Raw genomic sequence first — 21,806 nt, 5'->3', positions numbered from 1 at the left:
TGTCCAAAGCTCCTTGAAGACTAGGATGATGGAGCCCCCGGCTGCTGCATGGGCCCAGAGCTCAGTGTGCAGACCAGTGTCTGCTGCTCCACTGGTGACCCCCAGCCCTGAGATACCTCAGCCGCCCCCGCCACAGTGACTGCAACCCTACTATCAACGCTTTCTTTTATCTTAACATTGAAAAATTATAGTACACACAACATACATACAATAAGGTACATTAAACTAAAGCCCATGAAACCACCCCCCAAGTCAGGGGCATAGAACATTCTGGGCCCCGAGAATACACCTTCATGCCCTCAGAAGCATCCCTCCTGCTCTCCCAGTCACTGACCTCCAAAAATAGCCAGTACTCTTGTTTTTCATAAAAATACTTTTTTTTTTTTTTTACCATCTTTGATCTTGTTGTAAACGGAATTAAACTGTAAATATCTAGAATGTCTGTCTTGTTTTGCTCAGTGTCACGTCCGAGAGATTCATTCCTGTTGTTGCATGTATCAGAGTTTGTATTTTTCTTTGCTGTATAGTATTCCATTGGCGAGTTTACCACAGTTTACTTATCCATGTACTGTTGATGGACACGAGGTTTGTTTCCAGTTCAGGGTTATTATGAATCGTGCTGGTGTGAGTGTTCTTTTAACTGTCTTTTGGTGCACAAACATATGCATATCTGTTGGGTACATTCTGAGGAGTGGACTCTTAGGAGCGACCCCTAGGGAATGTGTATTTTAGCTTTTGAACCAACAGCGTACAATTTTCTAAAGTGGTTACACCATTTTATGTTGTATTAAATTACACCGCTGAATTATACAGTAATTCCTTCTTTTGAGCCTTACCTATTTTTCAGAATTCACAAGGCCCTTTTATACACAACTTTTTTCATCTTGAGAAGAGAAATAATTTAAGCCTGGGACAGTTACCATCGTCAGCATACTTACCTGGGACCAGGAATAGGATATTATGGGCTCTGGGTGGCAGTGGGGAGCAGCTGGACCAGGGATGGTCCAGAGGGTTGCTTGGGATGGGGAAGGGAAAGGGTACCAGAGACACACTGCCTCATTCCACCAAGGCTGGCCCCGCAGAGAGGCCCGCAGACCCTCTGCCTGTGGGGTAGGGAAGGCCCTTCAAGCCTGAGCACACTCACCCTCTACTCACTCACTGGCATCCTTTATTTCCCTTCTCCTTGCGGTCTTCTTCTGGTTCATTAATTATGAATAATTAGTAATAATTAATCCTCAAAATTCATTCATTATGCCCTTTTTGGGAAATGGCGCAAATCGCTTCGGAAAGCTGCATAGTGCAAGTAGCATCTTAAATTATGAAACTGTATTCAATGTATTTATGACCCAGTAGTCAATTTATACATAATCAAGGATCTTCTAATAGTCAACTGGCAGAAAATAAAAGATTAGAGACTCTCCTTCTGTAATCGACCAGACTCTCCCATGAGCAGGTGTGTGGGAAACAGGAGGAGGAACACGTGATCTGTCTGGGTTATTCTGAGCACTAAGGGGGAAGAGATGGGCAGGAGCGTGCGTTCCCCCCTGGGCACATGGGAGGGAGCAGGGAAGAGTCAGAACGCCCTGAGAGACAGATGCAGTCATTTCAACCTAAGCTCCGATTCTCCACACACTTGTCACGTAAGCCCCTTTGTGTGTCCTCAGCCCTAGAACAGGGTCCCAGAAAATGCTGCGAAGGGATTGTCTGATCTCCTTGCAGGGGATGCGTAATGAAAAGAGCTAAGAAAGTACTAGCTGCTCTAATAAATCAACCCTAAGACTTCAGTAGCTGGACACAATAGAACCGTATCTCTGAGTCTCGTAACAGTCCAGCAAAGGCGCTCCTGGTTACAGCGGGACTCCAACTCAGGGAGTCAGCCTCCTTCTACTTGTGGCTCTACATCCAAGTGGAGAAGGCACACCCTCCTTTTAAAACCTTGACCTGGGAGTCACTCACATTAATCCACTAAGGAAGATTTGTTATTTAGCCTCACCTGACGGCAAGTGGGGTAAGCGGGGAGGATGGCTTGGTCTACCATAGACATTTCGACACCGAGACTCACGGCTTCCCATTTGATTTATCCAGATTCGCTTCATTATGCCAAATGTCCTCTCCAACTACTCTATTTTCCATATCAGAGCCCAGATCACGTCTTACACATTTCTCAACCACCAGCAACTAGCACATGGTGGGACTCTGTAAATGCCAACTGATGGGTTGATTGATTCACAGCCCTTTCTCGGAGATTTCTAGAGTTTTACAAAGCACCAAGCCCTAATTCACATCTTATTCATTGTCTATCTACAGCTCCCTCTCTGCCTCCACAGTTACTGCCCCACCCGGCCCAGCTAGCTGGATGGGCAGCCGGAAACTTCCCACCACTTTTCCATCTGTAGAAAATCCAGTCACCCTCCTTGGCTCAGTTCAAATGGCACCTCAACAGCTAAACTTTCCTTGCCCACCGAGATTTTTCTTGTTCACAAATTTAGCACTTGGTGTTGCTTCCTGATAATGTTGCCATCTCAAATGCATCTAATTGCCCATCTAAATTCCAGTACCTTCATGCCTCTGTACCCCCTTAACACTTTGCTCCAAACCACGCACAGAGCAGATGCTCAGTGCAGACTTGTCAACTAATAGGTTAGCAAGATGAGATTCTAACACTCATGAAAAAGTATCCCCTGGACCAATGATCCCCTACATGCCTGCATCAGCAGGGGACTCAACAAAAGTGCAACTCTTCTCACACATCCAGGCCGCACAGACAACAAGATTAGGAGGTAATTTTATCTCCATCCCACTCCCTTTATCTCCCTCTTGTCATCACAAGTACAGCCCAGGAAAGAACAGGAGCAGAGAGAACATTGGGAAGAAGGGATTTATGATCCCCACGGCATGAGCTCGTGTGTGTGTGTGTGTGTCTGTGTGTGTGTATAAATGGGAGAGATCTGAGGAAAGAGCCCTCATGCTACACCCAATCTTAAGTGTCAGAGGAAACCAGCTGACCCCAGGATGGGTGGTCTCTGAGGCTGGGGAGAGGGCTGACCCCCTTCTCCAGGGATCTTAGCTAGTCAGCAAGAACCCTTTGCCGGATGCTATAGCCACCTGGCTAAGAGCATGAGCCCATGTGCTGGAGAGGAGAAAACACTGCACGCGCTGGTCTAGGGGGCCAACTTCCCACCTACTAGAATGAAGTAAGTCTCTGCAGCTCATCTATAAAATGGAGATGATGACTTTCTGCCACCACTGGATCCAGAGACGCCTGGAGGGCAGCTTCCAGGATGCAGTGATCAAGCTTGACAGCAAGGGGCTTTATACTAAGCATATTCCAAACTAAGACCTGGGATTATTGTAATCTACTCTCCCCAAGATTTCAGCACCCTGAATCCACAGATTGTGAATGTCAGGATGCACCCGAAAAGTCAATCTGGAACCGCCTCCTCATTTTCTAGATGAGACACATCTCATTTACGAGCACGTGGGGTCATGGGCTGGGCTTGCAGAGGGCCGTGCTGCATCTCTGCCTGTGGAACTTGGGGCTGTCAGGAACGGCCACCAGGAACCAAGCTTACGTGAGGACCCTCAGGCCACCTGGAAGAAATGCAACGCTTAGGGACCACATGCCAGCTTCCTGTGGGCCAGACTGAATCCCTCTGTGACCAGACTTGACTAATATAGAAAATCATGCCCGTGATGACTGGCAGCGGCCCAGGGATAGGCTTGTCACCCAACCAGCGTTTTCCCCTGGTTTTCACGTATAAATGCCAGGAAAATGACTCCCGCTTCCTTCTGCAGTCACAAAACTGGGATGATGTCAACATAGAGCTATCCTCAGCCATACCCTCCCGACCTCACCCCATAGAAATGGGAGGAGAGGGGAGAGGAAGGGAAGAAGGCGGGGGTGGAAGACCTAGATGAGGGTCTATGGGTCACTCTCAGCTTCAAGGTAGACCTTCTCCTTCCTTATTCGAAGGCCCAGGAGGAGCGTGTGGAAGGGCGGGGCAGAGAGTACTAATCACCTGTGCAGAAATACTTTGCTCTTTTCCATGACCAGTGGAACCCTGGCTCTGGTGGGAGGTGAGCAATGTGCCAGCAAAGAAAACCCATCTCCCAGGCTCCCCTTCAAATAGGGTGGCATGTGAGTAAGTCCCAGGCAGCAACGTGCACACTGCAGATACAGGGAGGCTATTTTGCTGGGTCTTTGTTACCTCCCCTCCCTATTTTTTCCCTAGAACGAAGCGACGGCTGGAGCAGAGGCCATCTTGCAGCTCTGTGGCCTTGAGGAGAGAAGCAGTGCCATCCTCTCCATCTGTCAGGAGGAGACTTGGGTCTGCTCCGTGGTCTCCCAGCCTCGCCCCTCCCCATTCAGTGAGGAGCACCCCCTCTAGACCACCTTGCAGATGTTGGGACCCCAAGTGGCCCAAGGCCATTCCCAGAGCTGGGTGTGTCCTTTCCTGGGTCTGTCCTCCCAACAGCAGACCACACCACATGGGTGCGCCCACCCCAAGTCCAGAGGCACCCCTGGGAGATGGTGAGGGAAGGCCACTCTGAGGAAGTAATATTTGAGCAGAGACTCAAAGAGAGGGAACTAATGATATGAGAACCTGGGGAACCCACTCCTCAAAATTCCCACCAAAGCCACCCCAGGCCACTGGGGCATCCTTCCCAGTGACTATGCAATTCCACTCCCTAAAAGCAACTTTGAATTAGATAAATTCCGCATTTAATTCCTCCTTAATTAATCCATTGCCCCCTCTTGCGTGTTCCGTACACCAGTCAATGGTGACCTAGGCTGCAAAGATACTGGCCTGTGGCCACCTCTGGCCACGGGCAATATGGCATCGGAAGGCTGGTCTGCATGACTGCCCCAGTTGCCATACTCTCTTTTTCCTGGAACATGGTTTCCTTTCATCTCCGACTGACTGATTCCAGGCCCCGGGCTCATTTGCCCATTTGGTCTTTGCCATACAGTCTGGGATGAGTTGGATATGGTTCCTGGCCTGGAGGCAGTGGGATGAGTGAGGTGACCGCCGGAGGGACCCGCAAGCCACAGGGATTATCAGTGTGTCTCTGAGTCACGTCACCACCATCGGGACCAGAGTTCGGTACATTTTTGCATCTTGGGGTCCTTTCTCAGCAGGAGGGAGAGAGGGGATGGACTTGAATTAAATGTAGGCAGGGAAAATAGTGAGCACTGTTCCCTCTCTCCTGGAAAAGGTGTGTCGCAGGGAGAAGATAGCAGGTGGTCGTGAACATGGGCTTCTTGGTGCTTTAGCCCATCACAATGTTGTTGAGAAAACATAAGCTACCTTAGTGAAGATGGGTCTTAGACCCCACACTCTGAGCCAGCTGGAAAGGCCCCCAAAATGGCTCAGAGTATATTCACCAGAACATAATAAAGGCAGAGGATCTCAGGGCTTTGGGGATGTGGAAAAGGGTTGGCTGTGATTAATATATTCCCTCGGGATCAGATTAGAAATGATAATCACCTCTTCTTCAGGAAGAGACTAGGATTGGGGGAGGTGGGGAGGGGCAAGAAGGGGGTACCTAGGGAACTGGAGACGTGCACATCTTTGCCTTTGCTACAGACTTGTCAGGAAGTCTGGAAGGTCCAAAAATCTGTGATGAGATTTCCACAGAGAAGCCAATGTGACAGACGCCAAAGCTTTTCCCATCTTGAATCTAGATGATGTTCTGGAATCAAGGCAAGGGTAGGCAGCTACCCAGCTTGTTTCCTTTGGTGTGAACTCAGCCAGTTGCTCTTGGGTTTGTTTACGTTGGCCGCCCGCTGTGGTTTAAGAACCTTGAGACAAGAGAGGGAAACCTTCAGTCAGAGGCTCTGAGCAAATCCAAGGATTCTAAGCGGCTGAAGGGGAATCTCTGGGTGGGTAGGATGGCAGGTGAGCAGGAACCGAAGAGACTTCCAGGATTAGGCGTTCAGGAATTGGTGATTTTACGCAGACATATTTCGACGTTTTCCATGCGGTACAGCCTGGATGCCTACCGATTACAGGGTCCCCAGGTGCCCTGCTGTGACAAGCATCACTCTTTTATTTACTTCCAGGATCACCATAAAGACCAGGGGGCCTGGAGGAAGTACTGGGGTGGCCTGAAAGTACACTTGGGGGACTTGGGGGGAGCAATGCTTATTTATAATTGAGTCCAAAGTTATTTCAATATTACAGCACAGGGAACTATACTCAATATTTTGTAATAACCTATAAGGGAAAAGAATCTGAAAAAGAATATATATATATATATATATATGTGTATAACTGAATCACTTTGCTGTATATCTGAAACTAACTCAACATTGTAAATCCACTACACTTCAATTATTTTTTCCCCAGGAACTGGGGGCAAAGAACAGATATATATATATATATATATATATATATATATATATATATATATATATAATTTTTTTTAATAAAGCTGATATATCACCAAAAAAGGTTTATACAACAGTTTTAGCCACACTGTAAAATATTTTGCCAAACTAAATGGTGTCAATGCCTCAAGTTTGTTACAAATACCAGCAAAAGGGAGCTTTGCTCCTTTGTATGTTTTTAGTCTCGTTGTCTGTTTATGTCTTTGGCCTTGATATTTTTCTGGAAAATAGCAATGCTACTGTCACTTATATTAGTTTCTTTTTCGTTAAAAAACAAAGAAAAGTTATTTTAATATTTTCGTCTCTGGCCTGGCCCTCGCTGGTGTGTCAGTGATACGTCAGCTCTGATTCTCTGCGCTAAAGCTGTGGGACCTGGAGAGGGGAGGGCCGTGGCCGGTCATTGTCGCTTTCTGATGAAAGCCTCCTTGCTGACCCACCTCCTCACTTCCTCAGCGGGTACTGCAGCCCCATGTTTCTTCCTCCCTCCTTCCCTCCATCCCTGCCTGCCTTCCTTGCAGCGATCAACACTTACTGAGTGCAGACTGTGTGCAGGGACTACGCTAGGATTTGGGTCCTAAAGACTAGTAACGCGCATCCCTTTCCCTTAAAGGAAGTCAACCTCACGGGCGAGCGTGCGTACCTTTCCGTGGGGTGGGTCCTCAAACATTAAGCCTGCCAGTCTTCCAGCAGAGCTGCAGGGGTTTGGTGATGGAAGAGTGAGGACCTGGGCGTGGGAGAGAGGATTGCATCCATGAGGTACAGCAGGAAGAAAAGGCTGGCTAGTCAAGGTGTGTCGCCTTGAGCAGGAACCAGAGGGCAAGGGTAAGACCACGGGTTTTCTGGTGGCAAACCAGAAACGAGCACCCTCATGTAGCAAAAGCCCAGGAAAGGAACACGGGAATACAGAAGAGATGACAACGAATAAGTCTGGAGAAGTAGAGAGTTTACATAACTTAGTCATGGGGGGAAAGGCTGGGGGGAAGACGGATGGCAGCCTGGCATAGAGGAAACAGCATGGCCTCCGGGACAGACCGAGGTTTCACCTTTGGCTCGTGAATGTATTTGCTAGGTGTCCTTGAGCAGCTTGGAGACTATCTTAAAGCACCAAGTTTTCATACAGGAAATGGGCTCATTGTTACCGGTCATTGTAAGGATCACAAATAACGAAGATGATGTGTCTGGTCTGAAGCAGGTCCCCATGAGCGGCCATTACATGCCTACATGTCCATGTCCCTCACTCCCCACACCCCTTCCAAGCCCAGACTCACAATGTATATGTGGTTCCCCTTGCAGAACAAAAGAGGGAACTGGGAGGGAGCTGGTAGATCTCTAAGCCTGAGCCCAGGGGGCATGACCCTGGAGGGCCAGGAGTCTCCCTCTCTGTCCTGAAAAGCATCACAGAAGGGCATGCCCGGGGACAAGGGGCCAGGCTGATGGAAGCTTGCAGGAGGAGTCCTGGGCATGAGAACTGAGAAGAGGGAACCGCGGAGTGGCAATGAAGGAGAAGGCGAGGAGAAGGGTCAGGCTGGGGCTGGGCAGCTGGGAGCCGCAGCCAGCCTGGAGCAACACGCCTGTCCAAACAGTGGGGGTCACTGTCCCATGAGGCTGTACCCAAACAGACAGCTCAGGAATGTGCCTTTTCCTTTTCTCCAGTGAGAGGTGAAGGCACAGGCTCGGGGGCGAGGCAGGTGCAGCCTCCTCCTAGCTGAGCAGAGACAGAGCTTCTTGGAGCCCCGTGTTCCTGTGTGTGTGTTGGTGTTAGCACCCCTTGCCCCACTGCTCTCGCCAGCTCTGCCCAGTGAGGTTAGAGGCGCTGGGCTCAGGGAAGATCGACACAGAGCTTTCCTTCTGGGTAAATGAGGGATTGCCCAGAGCAGAGTAAGCACGGAAGCTTCTGCAGCTTGAGAGGCAAACGCTTAGATTCAGCTTGGTCTGGAGGGAAGGGGGTGGACCGATTCTTCCCGACACTCAGAGACCCCCAACTCATAATCCCAAATCAGTATCTATGAGAGTGGGTCAGTGTGATGGGAGAGACCACCAGGCCTCAGAAGGGAGGTCCCCACCTGGAAGCTGGGTCCAGGCTGGGGAAACTGGCTTGATACAAAGATCTGGGTGTTCCAAGGAGGGGCTGAATCTGGTACTTGTGTGGTGAGGCCGGGATCCCTGGGGGATAATCGTAGAGCCCAAGGGTGGGACACACGACTTTGCTGGGGTCACAAGTCAGTTCAGCGAGGGTGTCAAGGTGCAGTGGCAGATGACCCCTCTAGCACACGTGTGACACTCGCCAAAGAGCATGGAATGCCCCCCTGCTGTCTCCTCAGGGGGTCTCTGGAAGCCCCCTTAGGATGGGTAGGCCCTGGAGAACTTGGGGGAACCCAAGGCAGGAGGCCTCAAGAAGGAGACGCCGATGGCCTCTTGGTCCAGCTTTCTTAATCATGTGGGCACTCCAGTCATTCACAGGAAAAGGAGGGCTTGCGATCCAAGCTGGTGGTAGGGCTCTAGTAAGACAGGCACTAAAGACACTTCACAGGAGCTTGTGCGGATTAAAGACTGTGAAGAGCGTTCAGTTCTTAGCAGAACTAGCTCCTAGTAATTGCTCTGTGGGTGGTGACTGTCCTTATATCATTACTAGTACTGGTCCTGTCACTGGCCTTAGGCCACGGGCTGCCGGGAGAGCACCCAGGGGCAGTGGGCCTCTGAGCGAGTGGTCATGACAGCCAAGAAACAGAAGCCTGTACCCTGGCGCTGAAGTCCTTACAGCTGTGTGAACTCCAGGCTTCAGTTTCTGTGGCTATCAAAACAGGGCTAACGATGAGAGGCACACTGACGTTAAAGCTAACGCAATTTTAGCTCCAAGGCCCCTTCCAAGGGTGCCCGGCACTAGAAGGATATACAGAGAATAGATGTGGCACTGCTTTCAAAATGTCTGGAACATTTTTTCAATCTTAGAGCTTATCGATGAAAGGAACTTGATAGAGGCTTTCCCAAATTTGACCGTAATCTTAAAATTCACATGAAATGACCAACAGTGAGTTGTGGAACTGAAAGAAAAAATTTTAAGTTTCTAACCAAAATAGAAAGTAAATGTAGATCAACCTTGCTAGAGGAAAAGACTGGATTCCTTTCTCTTCTCCTTATTGGAAATATTGGTATGAAAAGGCAATTAAGGAACCTGCAGCCAGTGGTGTGGAGGGAGCAGTATTACTATAAGGGTGAGCGAGTTGGTTAATTAACAAAAAATGAAGTTATTTGTTACAGCTTTTGTGGTGTTCTGGGGTTTTTTGAAGAATTTTATTTTAAAGATTCTTTGATGTGGACCATTTTTTTTAAAGTCTTTATTGAATTTGTTACAATATTGCTTCCGTCTTATGTTTTGGGTTTTTGGCCACGAGGCATGTGGGATCTTAGCTCCCGACCAGGGATAGAACCCGTACCCCCTTCACTGGAAGGCGAAGTCTCAGCCACTGGGCTCCCAGTCCCTTTTGTGGTGTTTCTGGTGTTAGCCTAAAATGTATATATTTTTTATGATTTCTCTCTTCACGCTAGATAAATAGTCACCTTTGTACCTAAGTTTATTTCATAATCTGGGGTACTTTTTTCTTAAAGAGGGTCCCTAAAATTGTAGAAGCTCCTGGTCCCACAAAGCCAGGATCTGCCCATGTTAATAACACCACCTGCTTTTGACATAATGATATGGAAAAGTACTCTACATATGTTGCCCAGCTACGTGGAGAGGAGCTTCCGAGGGGTTTCTGAAAAGAGACAGGGGCCGCTGAGAAGACAGATAAAATGGAAAAACTCAGCCTCGTGAAAAGACAGTGGGCAATTAATGGAAGCAAGAAGAAAAGAATCAAGAGAGGCAGGTGGAGTAAAGCCTGGGGTTGACAGCTGAGAAAACCAAGTCTGAAGTTGATAAGGGAGACACCCAGCAAAGTTCTTGAGAGTGTAGCAGGAAGGTGGCCCGGGGGATAGGGTTGACAAGGCCTATTTCAGGGGCCTCACCTGTTTCCCAACAAGCAGCCTCACTCAGACCAGGCAGATGTGGTTCTTGATAGAAGATGACACATACTCTCTGAGGAACCTGAGACAGGCCAACCAGAGTCCATTGTGCTGGGGGAAAACGAAGAGCAGGTTATGATGTGGGACCCATGTCAAAAGTCTGCCTCTTTCCCTTACGGCCTGTGGCTTCATCCCCCTAATTGAGGAAGACATCCTGGCTGGGAAGCCTCGGGCCTCCGTGAGGAAGGGAGAGAAAGAAGCTTCATGAAACATGAAGGTTCCTGAACGCGTATGCGGAGCTGTCTCTTGGAATTCCCGTCTGGCTTTCGCCTTGCACTTCCTTTCTGCAGATAAACTGCAGGAGCCCCGGGGAGGCCGGAAGGGTCGGTGGGATCCACCGTGTCTGGGTGAGAGTCGCGGGCAGAAAGTCTTCTCGGCTGGTCCTGAAGGGAGGTGGCTTTGCGGGCACTGCCACCTGCTGCTGTGCAGGGGACAGGGCAGAGGAGAGGGGGAGTAGGAGGGGAGCCAGATGTGCAAACAGGGCTGCGTGTGTAAGAAACATCTGCTTTGTTTTCCAGAACGCGTGGCTCAGCCTTGAAGGGTGGGCTCTGCTCTCTGGCGCCCTCTGCTGTGGCTGAGCAGAGCGGATACCCCCGTGGGTCGGGGCAGGAGTGGAAATTTGGACACCGCTTACCTGGGCTGAAGGGGTTTAGGAGATCCGAGACACCGTTGCCCAGGGCCAACCGTGTAAAAGGTGAGTAGAATGGATCCGTGGAAGGTAAGCTCAGTCATCCACACTGAGCCACACCCTTCATTTGTGCCGTGCTGTTGGGAGCTGCAGAACTGTGCTTGTCAGGGGAGGAACGGACGAGTCCAACCTCATTTACCAGCAAGAAATGTATCTCAGAAAACACACACTGCAGGAAAAGGTACAGCCTTCAGCAGCACAGGAAATGCAAGAGAGTAAGTTTACAGGGGGCTGGGGGGAGCCTTCACCTCTCTTCCAGATTATCCGTGACGGATTCATATAAGTTAAGAGTTTAGAAGCTGCTGGATGCATATACCGTAGATTATAAATGGATGGAGGGGTGGGGGGAGAGTAATGTATTATTCGGGAACAGCATGTTCCTAAAGTATAAAGGATTTGGACAAGGAGGTAAAATGTTGAGAAAAGATGGTGGGCGTGAAAATCAAAACCTGGAAAACCAACCTAAAACTTCAGCATGTCCTTAAAGTAACCAGCACCTCCTCTGGGGTGTGGCCCTCCTGGCAGCTTCCATTGTGACCAAGTTGTACACTAGTCAGACTGACCTGCAGGGAACTGGGGCCAGGTCCCAAGGGAAGGGCCCGTGCACTGGTTCTGGTCAGCAGGTGGGTGGAGGTGTGTGAAAGGCAATGATAAATGACGTTTGGCCTTTGCTTCCAACTAGAAAATCTCCCCGCAGAGCTCGGGAGGCCGCTACCGATACGATGACGTTAGCTTTGCAAGAGGTGATCTCCGAACCATTCTGGGTTTGTCATTAATTCATGTATAAAATGGCAAGCCCCTCCTCCCATGCCCTCACATTTCCTGTCTCCCTTATCCTATTGTATATTTCTTATGATCGCCTGAAATGCTGTGTGTTCGTCAGCTCACTGTCTGATGTAACTGTCCCCAGAACATAACTCCGCGCAGCGGGATTTTGTCTTTTGTCCTCTGCTGTATCTCTGGTCTGAGAACAATGCCTGGCACCCAGTAGGGGCTCCATAAATATCAGTAGGAAGTAGGAGAGAGAGAACGGAAGACAAGGAGATGCATCTTTACAAAGAATGTTTCCATTTATTATTTTAAACCTGAACCTGCATAAAATGATGGCTAGCTGCATTTAGCTCAAAGCATCCCCATGACATGAACTGGAGACAAGCCCAGGTCTGGACCTTTGCTCACCATTAGGTCCAGAGGCCACAGCAATCAGCCACGGAACATAATTTGCATCCACTGAGGCTGTGACAGTGATGCAGAGGGTTTTCTCAGGGTGATGGTGGGAAGTCGGGGTGGTGATCACTGATGATGGGGCTGAAACAGGGCCCGGACTGTGCTTCTCAGGGCCCGCGGCCACCGAAATTCGGGGACGGTATCTGAGGGGGCACAGGGCAGGGCTCGCGGTGCCTGGGACTCTGGGCTGGAGAGACCCAATTCTTTCACCAATGGATGCAAAAGGGGGTACCAATCGCCCAAAGGATACAGCTCAAAAGAGGACCTAAAAGAAACCCAAGCTTGAAGTTTCTGAGAAGCAGCGTCATTCTCTTCCCTCCCGCGCCCATCCTCTGCCTCCTGTCTCTAACCTCTGTCCACACGCACACGCACACACACGCACACACACGCCCTTTTCAAGAGCCCCTCAGGCCAGATCCTGCGGAAGGACGGACACCGCACCCACGCGGGTGCGCAGCCCCGGGCTGGTCTCAGCTGCTCACACACTGGTGTGCTGGGACCCCGGGGACGTGCTGCTGCCCGGCTGGCTCTGGCCCGAGGGCACCGGGCTGGCTGCCGGGCTGCCCCCACTGCGACGGCTGGCGCCCTGGCTCCTCCGGGCAGGCTCCTCCGTCGGCCTGAGCGTCTCATGCTCCTCTTTCAGGAAGAAGTCCACAAACAGGCTCTTCTCCCTCTTGATCTGGTCACTGATGTCGGTGGGGATGTCAGGGATCACCCAATCCACAAGGACGCTCAGGAACATCACCAGGTTCTTGGAGAGCCAGAAGGGGGTGGTGAGAGGAGAGGCTGGGCGGGAGGGCTCCAGAGCCCCGGGGCAGGCGGGCTGGGCAGTGGTGAGGGCACAGACCCCAGACCCGGGGAGGGGGAGCAGGGGGCCTCTGGGTTCCTCTGGCTCCTCGGCCAACTAGCGGGTGATCTCAGCCAACAAGCTTCACTGTCCCTTGGGGTCCCCGGGTGAAAGTGGAGTAGGGACAGCGCCCATCTCCCAGAGCACCCCTCCTATGCACGGCCAGACAGTGTGAACTGGCTTCTTCCCCTCCGCCCCCCTTCCCCCACGTGTCCTGTTCTTGCCTCCAGGATCCGGGCTCCAGAGCCCAACGGCCCCTGCAGGGCTCTCCCTGAACCAACCGCCCCTCTCTTCTTCCCAGCTGCCCCTCCGTCCCCATATCGGAGGTGGACCCTTGGTTTCTGCACTGACTTCCGACCTCAGCCAACCCCACGTTCTGGTCTCACCGCCTGCCTGGGCCCTGCCTCAAAGGGCCTGCATCGGTAAGTGCCTTCCTTCCCCCCAGTAAGCCACCTCCCCTCCCGTAGTGTAGGATAAGACCCTCCCTTCCTGGGAGCGTTTTCTATTTAAGTGGGTGAATACGTTCTGCAGTGCCAGCACCACCCGCTAAAGGGCAGCTCCCCGTATGCTCTGGCTCCCAGGCCTGCCGCAGGCTGCCCCTCACCCTCCAGCTGTAGTTTCCTCTGCCTTCCCATCTTATGCTCGCACGCCCCCTCTCCTTAGACCTGGAGGACAGTGACAGCCCAAGAGATATCAGAGCCCTGCCATCTGTCTTCCACGCTCTGAACCCACCCCCAGCTCAACCTTGAACCTGTGTGCTCCCAGGGCCCAGGGAAGACTTGGGAACCAAGGGCTGCTCCCAGAGGCTGCCGGGTGCCATAAGTGATCTGGAGCTGCTTGGTCAAGTCAGATGCTGGCCTTTTAAACCAAGTCCCGAGGTGAGGCTCTGCTCTCCCACGCTGTTCCCCACTTCCTGGGCTTAGGTTTACATGGGAATCAATCTCCACCCTGCACCTTACTCCACATCTGTCTTGTAACATTACTCTGTGCTTTATCCTCCTTCTGCAAATCCATCCGTTAATGAAAGCCCTCACCCAGGGAAGGGTCTCAGGGCTGCCCGCCGCACGCAAAGGCCCCCGAGTCACAGAGCGCCCTGAAAACCCGGAGACGGGGCCATCTGTACCCCTGCAGCCCGGATCCTGACCCGCTGTGCCTTATCTGAACAACTCACCTGGAAGATTATGACAAAAGCCAGACGGGCAGACAGAACGGACCAGTACTGCTTGGAAAACTCATATGGGTTTGGGGCCCAGGGCGGCTCCCGGTAATCCTTAAACCTGTGCAGAGAGAAAGGCCATGTGAAGACTGGGAGGAAATGCAGGGAAGGAGCTACTTCTCTGCTGCAGCCTCAAAGGTCAAGGCAGAAGGCAAAGCCCTGACTCTCAGACTCGGGGGCGTAGGAGGCAGAGGTGAGGAGTCCACGGCCCAGCCAACAACCTCCAAAAAAGGGCCAGAGTCCAAAAAAGCCAACATCAGCCTAGAAGTGGCTTTCTTACTCTCTCCAACATCCCCAGAAGCTTCCTCTGGATTCTCCTTCCAGAGGAGCCCAGGAATCCTGAGAGGAACCCAGGACTATAAGACCATCCTGGCTCCACTAGCCTGTGGGCTCTGAGGGGGCGGGGAGACCCCCGGACACCGCGTACATTGCTCCGCAGCCCGGGGCTCAGTGAAAACGCAGGTGCCAGCAGACGGTCAAGGGTGTCCTCCCCAGCCGGCTGCCTACGAGAGGGGCCAGCCTCGCTTGATGGCTGATTCAGAGCAAGCTGAAGGCCGAGTGAATTTTGGGAGGAGGGCAGTGGTTCAGAGTCTCGGTTGGGCAATATCCTCTTTCACTAACCATCTTTATCACCTGCCCACGTGGTTTAAGAAACAAAATGTCAGTGCCTGACGTAAGCTCAGACCATGGTGACGTCTAGGGCTTGTCCGAGCTGTTGCCTTTTCCCCCCCATCTTGGGATGACTCATGTTAAAAATGGCTTATTTTCTCAGACTCCCTTTTTTTCTAAGCCTGGAAAAATAACAAGAGTTGGTACAGAAGAATTATGCCCCTTCACGGAACTGTTTTCTCCATGGAATTCAACAAATCTTCGAGGCTTAGTAAAAGCAAAACAAGCCCTGGGCTGAAGCAAGAGGTGGGGTGGCACCAGGCCACCAAGCGGGGTGCACGGCTGCCGAGGAAGGCAGGGAGGAAACTCCGTCTCAGGAGGGGCCCAGAGGAGAACAAGCAAAGACTGAACGTGCAGTGTGCGTCCATCCCCGAGCAAGGGGCTTTTCTGGAGGCCTCCTCATTTCACAACAAGATCCTCAGGAAGGCATGGATATCCCTGAATAACCCAGGAGGAAACTGAGGCTCAGAGAAGTTCAATGATTGGCCAGCGAGGGGTGCAGTCAAGGTGAGAATCCAAGTCTGCCTGAATCTGGGCTTTTCTCCTACTGTCGAAAAGCTCCTGACTACCAGCTGCTGTTTGGGGAAGGGGGTTCAGCAGTGGGGGCTCTCTGAACCTTCCCCTGTACCGAATGCACCCGCTGCTCCAAAAGATCCACATAGAAGCACAGCGGCTTTCGATGGCCCAAGAGGACATAAAGGGGAGAAGAGAAAAAAAACACAGGAAGATGAAAAGAGATGCAGGGCAAAAGGCAGAAGAAACCACAGTGGGAAGAGCCAGCCGCAGAAAGAGGCAAGCAGAGAGGTGGGTGCTGAGCGCTGGACTAGGGCTGGGCAAGAGGCCAGGAGCTGCCCCCTCCTCACCCGGTTCCTCTCTTCCAACAGCTGATCGCAGCTGCTGCAGGCCTGGTTTGTCATCCGGATGAAATGCAAAGCTAACTACAACCCAGCTGAACACCATGGGGCTCATCCTCGCCATCCTCGGCTGAGGACAGAAACACGGCCAGCTCCAGACCACGCCCGCTCATGGGAGAGAGGGAGGGTGTGACCAAGGGAATAAGGACACTTGGTTGGGAAAAGTGCTCAGGCTCGCCCACCCTCCTGCTGTCCCCCCAAAACCCCATGGCAGAAGGGAACTTATCTTGCTTTTCTCAAGGCCTCTGCAGGAGGGGTGATACACGCCCCCCCTACTTTTCACGGTGAGGAAATCCCTCCCCAGGTCTAGCCCAATCCCTGCTGCTGCAATCAAAGTCCATCTCCCTTGTTTTCTAGCTCCATCAATGAAGGAACAGCTGCTCACTGACCTCAGTATGACAGCCATTGCTCAGCCCTCTTTTTTTTTTCCAGTCTGCAAAGAATCCATAAATAATCTAATTCTGGTCCCGCTTCTGCTACTAACTCACTACAGCTTTTGGAAACGTCACTCTGCCCTCCCTGAGTGTCCACAGCATGTTTTGAATCTGGCAGGCACATCCATCTAACCAAGGATCTGGGGAAAGATTAACACACAGATACGTCCAGAAAGCTCAACTTGCAATCCGTCTGTGCCAATGGCCTAAGGGTGCTCTGTCAGTAACTACAGGGCAAGCTATGCCCAGAAAACAGCAACACGCAACTTAATGAATTATACATCTGTTCACATTTCTCTTTTCAAAGCTCACTTTAAAAAAAACTGTGACCTGGAGTAAGCAATGCATTTTACATTAGTGCACACGTACATGTATATCACAGAAATAAAAATCACACACACACACACAAACACACTCATCCTTGCTGTGTGCTGTGCACTGAGAGTTTCTTGTTCTCTGCGATCCCCTACTCTCCTAGTCTTTAAAATGCTGGTCATGACCCACTGAAGTGATTTCCTAACTCACTGATGAATTCATAGTTTGAAAAACACGGATTCCAGGAAGCCTCTGCCACCAGGTAAATGATTGCTTATTTACATTCCAATATAAGCTCAGATTTCAGAATTTAAAAAAAAATTCATCCTAAGAAGTCAAGCGTATCAAATGTTTCTGAGTAATCAGAAGACACTCATTAAACAAAGAGATCATTAGTTTTAAGACTAGTAATGTCCAGAAAAGACAGGGTGGCTAGTGGACTTAATTGTGGCCACCCTGGTGACAGCTGTCTCTCTATTTCGCCTCCAAGCCTAGAGCAGAGAACAGCATTGGCAAAAGCGTGGGCTTTGGAGTCAGCCGGTGAAGGCCTGATCCCACCCCCACTATTTCAGTTCTCCGTCCTCTAGACAGTTACCCAAAGATCTGATGGCCGGGATCCTCGTCCGTGAAATGTGGACTTTGCATCTCACAAAGCTGGAACGAAGACCACTCAGCATACTGCCAGACATATCAGAGGACTCAATAAATGTTCTTCCTCCTTTAACCGACGGTGACTTAAGAAATACGCGTCTTCTGTTAAAAGAAGATGGAGCATACACATCCCTGCTCCCAGTTCCCCTGGCTTTCCAGGAGGATTTCTGAGCACTCAAGCTCGGATGCTCCGAATTTCCCACGATGCTGAGATGAATAAAAAAGAGAAAGCCAATGCCCAACTGCAGGGGGCTTCTCTCAGGTTCCAGGTCCAGGTAAATGGCACAAAGCAGGGAAGCCTCAGGCTGATGGGAAGGAGAACTTCTGCTCCATCCCCATTAGCTCCAATGCTTTCCAAAGCATACCCTTTCCCCCGGTTTTGAGAGCTCTGGCTCTCCCAAAGTCCCACTGCGTGGTCAAGCACTGGGCAAACCCCACATCTGGTCACTTCCTGCATCTGCTGGCTGGGATTGAAGCTCGGGGATATAATTTTAGGCATGGTTCCCAGATCTCACCCTCATCCCTCAGTCTTCCTTTATTTTCTTTGAGCCTTAACATTGAGTTTGAGAGTTCCCTGTAGTCTTGTAATAAGGAGAGTCTTCCAATAAAGAAACGACTAGAGGATCTAAAAAGCATGTCTGCACTGGAGTGGCTGGGCCACTTACTAATTGTAGGAAGCCGACAAAGTTATTCCACATCCCTGGACCTCAGCGTTCTAATTCACACGGAGCCAACAAAATGTGCGTCACTGTGCCGAGTGTATAGTAGGTGCACGCGCGAGAGTCCTCTCAGCCCGCCACGAGCAAATGAGCACACACGCGTGTGTGTACGTGTGTGTGCACTGAATGTTAAAGGGAAACACAGTGAGCAGTAAAGAAGACAGCACACGTGAGTGTAATTTCTGGAGGCAGAAATGGACACAACGGTTTCTTCTGGGAGAGAATGACTGGGCTAGGGGCTGAGAAGAGGGGCTTTTCCTTTTATATGTACATACACACATATATACATTATATAGAATTACTTTTATAATAAAACGTTCATCATCAAAGAAGGATGCAATTAATGGTACCATTCGGTTGACTCCAATGTATCTTTATACTAAGCTTCCAGGAGCAAAGTTATAGTACTAAGTCAGGCAGACTCACATACGATAAGTAAAAGTGGTACAAAAATCAACGTTTTCTCAGCTTTAAAACTGCATTCGTATTTTACCTAGATTGTTCTAAGCCTACGAAACAATCGCATTGAGCTGAACTTATACACTAAAGAAACAAGGTTCCTATTAACTCAAAATATATCTCATTATAGAACGAGTCCGTGAAACATCTTAAAGGCTCTATAAATTCATTTTTATGTTAATCCATGGAACAATGCCTGAGAAAGAGTCATATAAATGTGTCGCCGTGGCTACCGCTGGGAAGATGCCTAGAGCTGGGCAGGGCTGAGGGGAGGTGGGACAGAGTTGGAAAGGTTGCCTGTAATGTTTAGAATTTTTGCAGGAATAAAGTCATGTATTACATGTGTCATTCACTATTATATTTTTACACTAAGTATAAAAGAAGCTTTGGAGATCATTTATTCCAAGTCCCCACTTTTACAGATGGGGAAACTGAGGTGCACAGTGGGAAGAGAGGCTCCTGGCTCAGACATCCCTTCCCATCCTCACTTGCAGGGGTGACCAGTGACAGTGAAACTGGCCACAATTCATCACAGAACAGAATCACTGCGGGCAGGAAGGGTGCCAATGTAACAAACTGAGGGGCTGGTCACTGACATTCAGAAATGGCTTTTTTTAAAAAAATGATGTTTTAGTTATAAATGCATGTTTTAGCTATAAATCAATTAGTAAATGCATTTCTCGACTCAAAACAGTGGTACATAAAAAACAAAATTTAATACTCCCAATGGAAGGTAATGTCACATTAGTGCTGAACACAACGGCACACAATATTTTTGTAGCATCTGACCTGCTTAAAAGCGTCTTCTGTAATTGACTTTGAACAAGGGAAAACAGCACAGGCCATTACGAACTCGTCAGGCCTGGGGTGATGCAGTGGTTGATAAAGGTGAGGAAAGGCACCACCACAGAAGGCTGGCTCTCCCTCTGGTCTCGGCCAGAAACAGATGAGAGGCAGGCAAACCCTGGAAGGGAACTCCCGGGACCTGGGGATAGGGAAGAACTTGGGTCCTGCAGAAAAACCCGCAGGAGCCATCCAGGGATGCTATTTCGGGATGCTCAGCATCTCTAAACAGACGCAGTGGGTTGCCCAAGCCCAGGTGGGCTCCTTGAGCTCTCAGACCCGGGTCTCTGGCCAGGTCCTGCCCTACTGACCTCTCTGCTCCACTCCGCTGAGCCAGGAGCTCGAGTCACCATCCAGCCTGTAGGATACAGTGGTCCCTTGACCCTGTCAAGTGACCACTAATCAAGCCTGCAGACTGACGTCACAGGGCTGTTTACGGAGCAGCCCGGCTGGGGCAGTTAGATGGCTGAGGCAGACATGGCTCCAAAAATGCTGGGAATGCATCTCAAACGGGCAGCCGGAGACTTGTCCTAAATGTTATTGCTATTTTTAAGATACCTCTATCCCTGGCGAGGCCGGACTGGAGCCGGAGACCTCAGTTTTATTTGACCACATTTATCTCCGGGGGTCACGGAGAGCTAAGAATAAGAAGGGTCATTGAGTTCCCAACACTATTTGCCAGGAAATAAGGACAAACTTTGCATTTCCCATCACGGGAGCGGTTCTAAACGTGGGCTTTGGGGCTAGTTCTAGCGTTGTCTGTGTTTCTCATAATCAATCTCTCTCTCTCTCTCTTCCCCCAGCCCCCTCCATCCCCCACCCCCTTCATTTCTATTTCTGACAGCTGCTGACAAATCCTGGCTTACAAAGACATCAGTAGTTTATGCCTCCACTTCATCAACCTCCAGAGACTACGGCGAGCCAGACAGGTCCACACGGCATGCGGTGAGTAGAACCTACCTGGGGTAGGTAGAGATTTTCATCAGCAATCCTCACCCACCTAGGATAGGTAGCCCCCAAAGTATACCCACTTGAGACGGCATATCTAGATGATTCGATGACCCCGCTCCCCAGACATCTGCTTACATTTCAAACTAGGGCAGCTCTTTTTTTTTTTTTAGATGTTGGGGTTAGGAGTTTATTCATTAATTTATTTCTTTTTGCTGTGTTGGGTCTTCGTTTCTGTGCGAGGGCTTTCTCTAGTTGCGGCGAGCGGGGGCCACTCTTCATCGCGGTGCGCGGGCCTCTCACTGTCGCGGCCTCTCCTGTTGCGGAGCACAGGCTCCAGACGCGCAGGCTCAGTAGTTGTGGCTCACGGGCCCAGTTGCTCCGCGGCACGTGGGATCCTCCCAGACCAGGGCTCGAACCCGTGTCCCCTGCATTGGCAGGAGGATTCTCAACCACTGCACCACCAGGGAAGCCCAGGCAGCTCTTTATTCTCAATGTAACCCACTGGTCTCCACAGCGCAGTCAGAGATGATACCAGTGAGAAGTCCCTTCCATCCCCCACCGTGGCTCCCAGTACCCTAAGGTGAGTCCACACCCCCCCCACTCCCATGACCAACATGCTCTTCCTGGTCTGGCTTCTGTGTTTCTCCCCGCCTCACCTCTCTTAGCTCACGCCTCTCATTCCAGCTCTGACCACTGAGCATGATCTAGCCCCTCTACCTGGGACACCCTGTTCTCCCTGGACCTCTGTCACCACCTGACAGCCCCCTCCCACCCAGGCTGGCTTGGTCCCGTGAGTGAGCAGTTTCAACAGGTTCTCCTTCTGGCCACTCTGGCACTGGACACTTAGGTGTGGGTCAGGTGCATGGCCTCCTCCTTCAAGGCTCTGAGAGCTCCCTGCCGTTGCCCGACTGCACGTACGGAAGCTCTGTTCTCATTGCTGTGTACGTGCTCATCTCGCCTGTCCAGCTAGACTCCTCGAGGGAGGCACTGCGTCTTGTTCCCTCTTATATAACCAATGCCAAGCCTACAGTAACGCCTCAAAAACAGATGCACAATGAACCTACGATCCCCACTGGTACGGAGTAAAGAAACAATGGTGGACATGCCAGAAATGCTTTTGGTTTGATTCCTGAATGATCTATTTTCTGCAGGTACATTTTTCTTGACAGAAATACAGCATGCACTTCCTGCACACGCACCCAGTGTTAATTCCGCCACTTAGCAGGCCACAGATGAGCCACGATCCCATCTACTTTCCTGGAAACAATGGAGGGAAGAGTTATCAGGGCTTTACATCTGGCTGGAAAGTCCAGTGGCTCTGACGGTAGATACAGCAAAGCTCAATGTGACCCATGTGTGCTAATAACACCTGGTCTCCTGGACACCCGTTGTTTTGGTTGAGATGCATCCGTTCATCTTGACT

The 21,806-nt window shown here is 50.5% G+C and overlaps 1 protein-coding gene across 1 annotated transcript in view; it reads right to left on the bottom strand.

Annotated features, from left to right (window-relative positions):
- Positions 1-12,233: 12,233 nt before the first annotated feature.
- ANO2 (anoctamin 2) overlaps positions 12,234-21,806 on the bottom strand; it is a 320,612-nt gene continuing 311,039 nt past the window's right edge. Inside the window, exons 24-25 of the mRNA XM_032646986.1 lie at positions 14,384-14,489; positions 12,234-13,116 (exon numbers count right to left, since the gene is read on the bottom strand). Coding sequence (XP_032502877.1) covers positions 12,844-13,116; positions 14,384-14,489 — 379 coding nt within the window. The 3' untranslated portion in view covers positions 12,234-12,843. The remainder of the gene's footprint in view (positions 13,117-14,383; positions 14,490-21,806) is intronic.

Source organism: Phocoena sinus, chromosome 10, assembly GCF_008692025.1.
Source record: "Phocoena sinus isolate mPhoSin1 chromosome 10, mPhoSin1.pri, whole genome shotgun sequence".
In the NCBI taxonomy this organism is placed as follows: domain Eukaryota; kingdom Metazoa; phylum Chordata; class Mammalia; order Artiodactyla; family Phocoenidae; genus Phocoena; species Phocoena sinus.
Note: the sequence above shows the minus strand (reverse complement) of the source record. Positions and strands in the feature narration are given on the sequence as shown.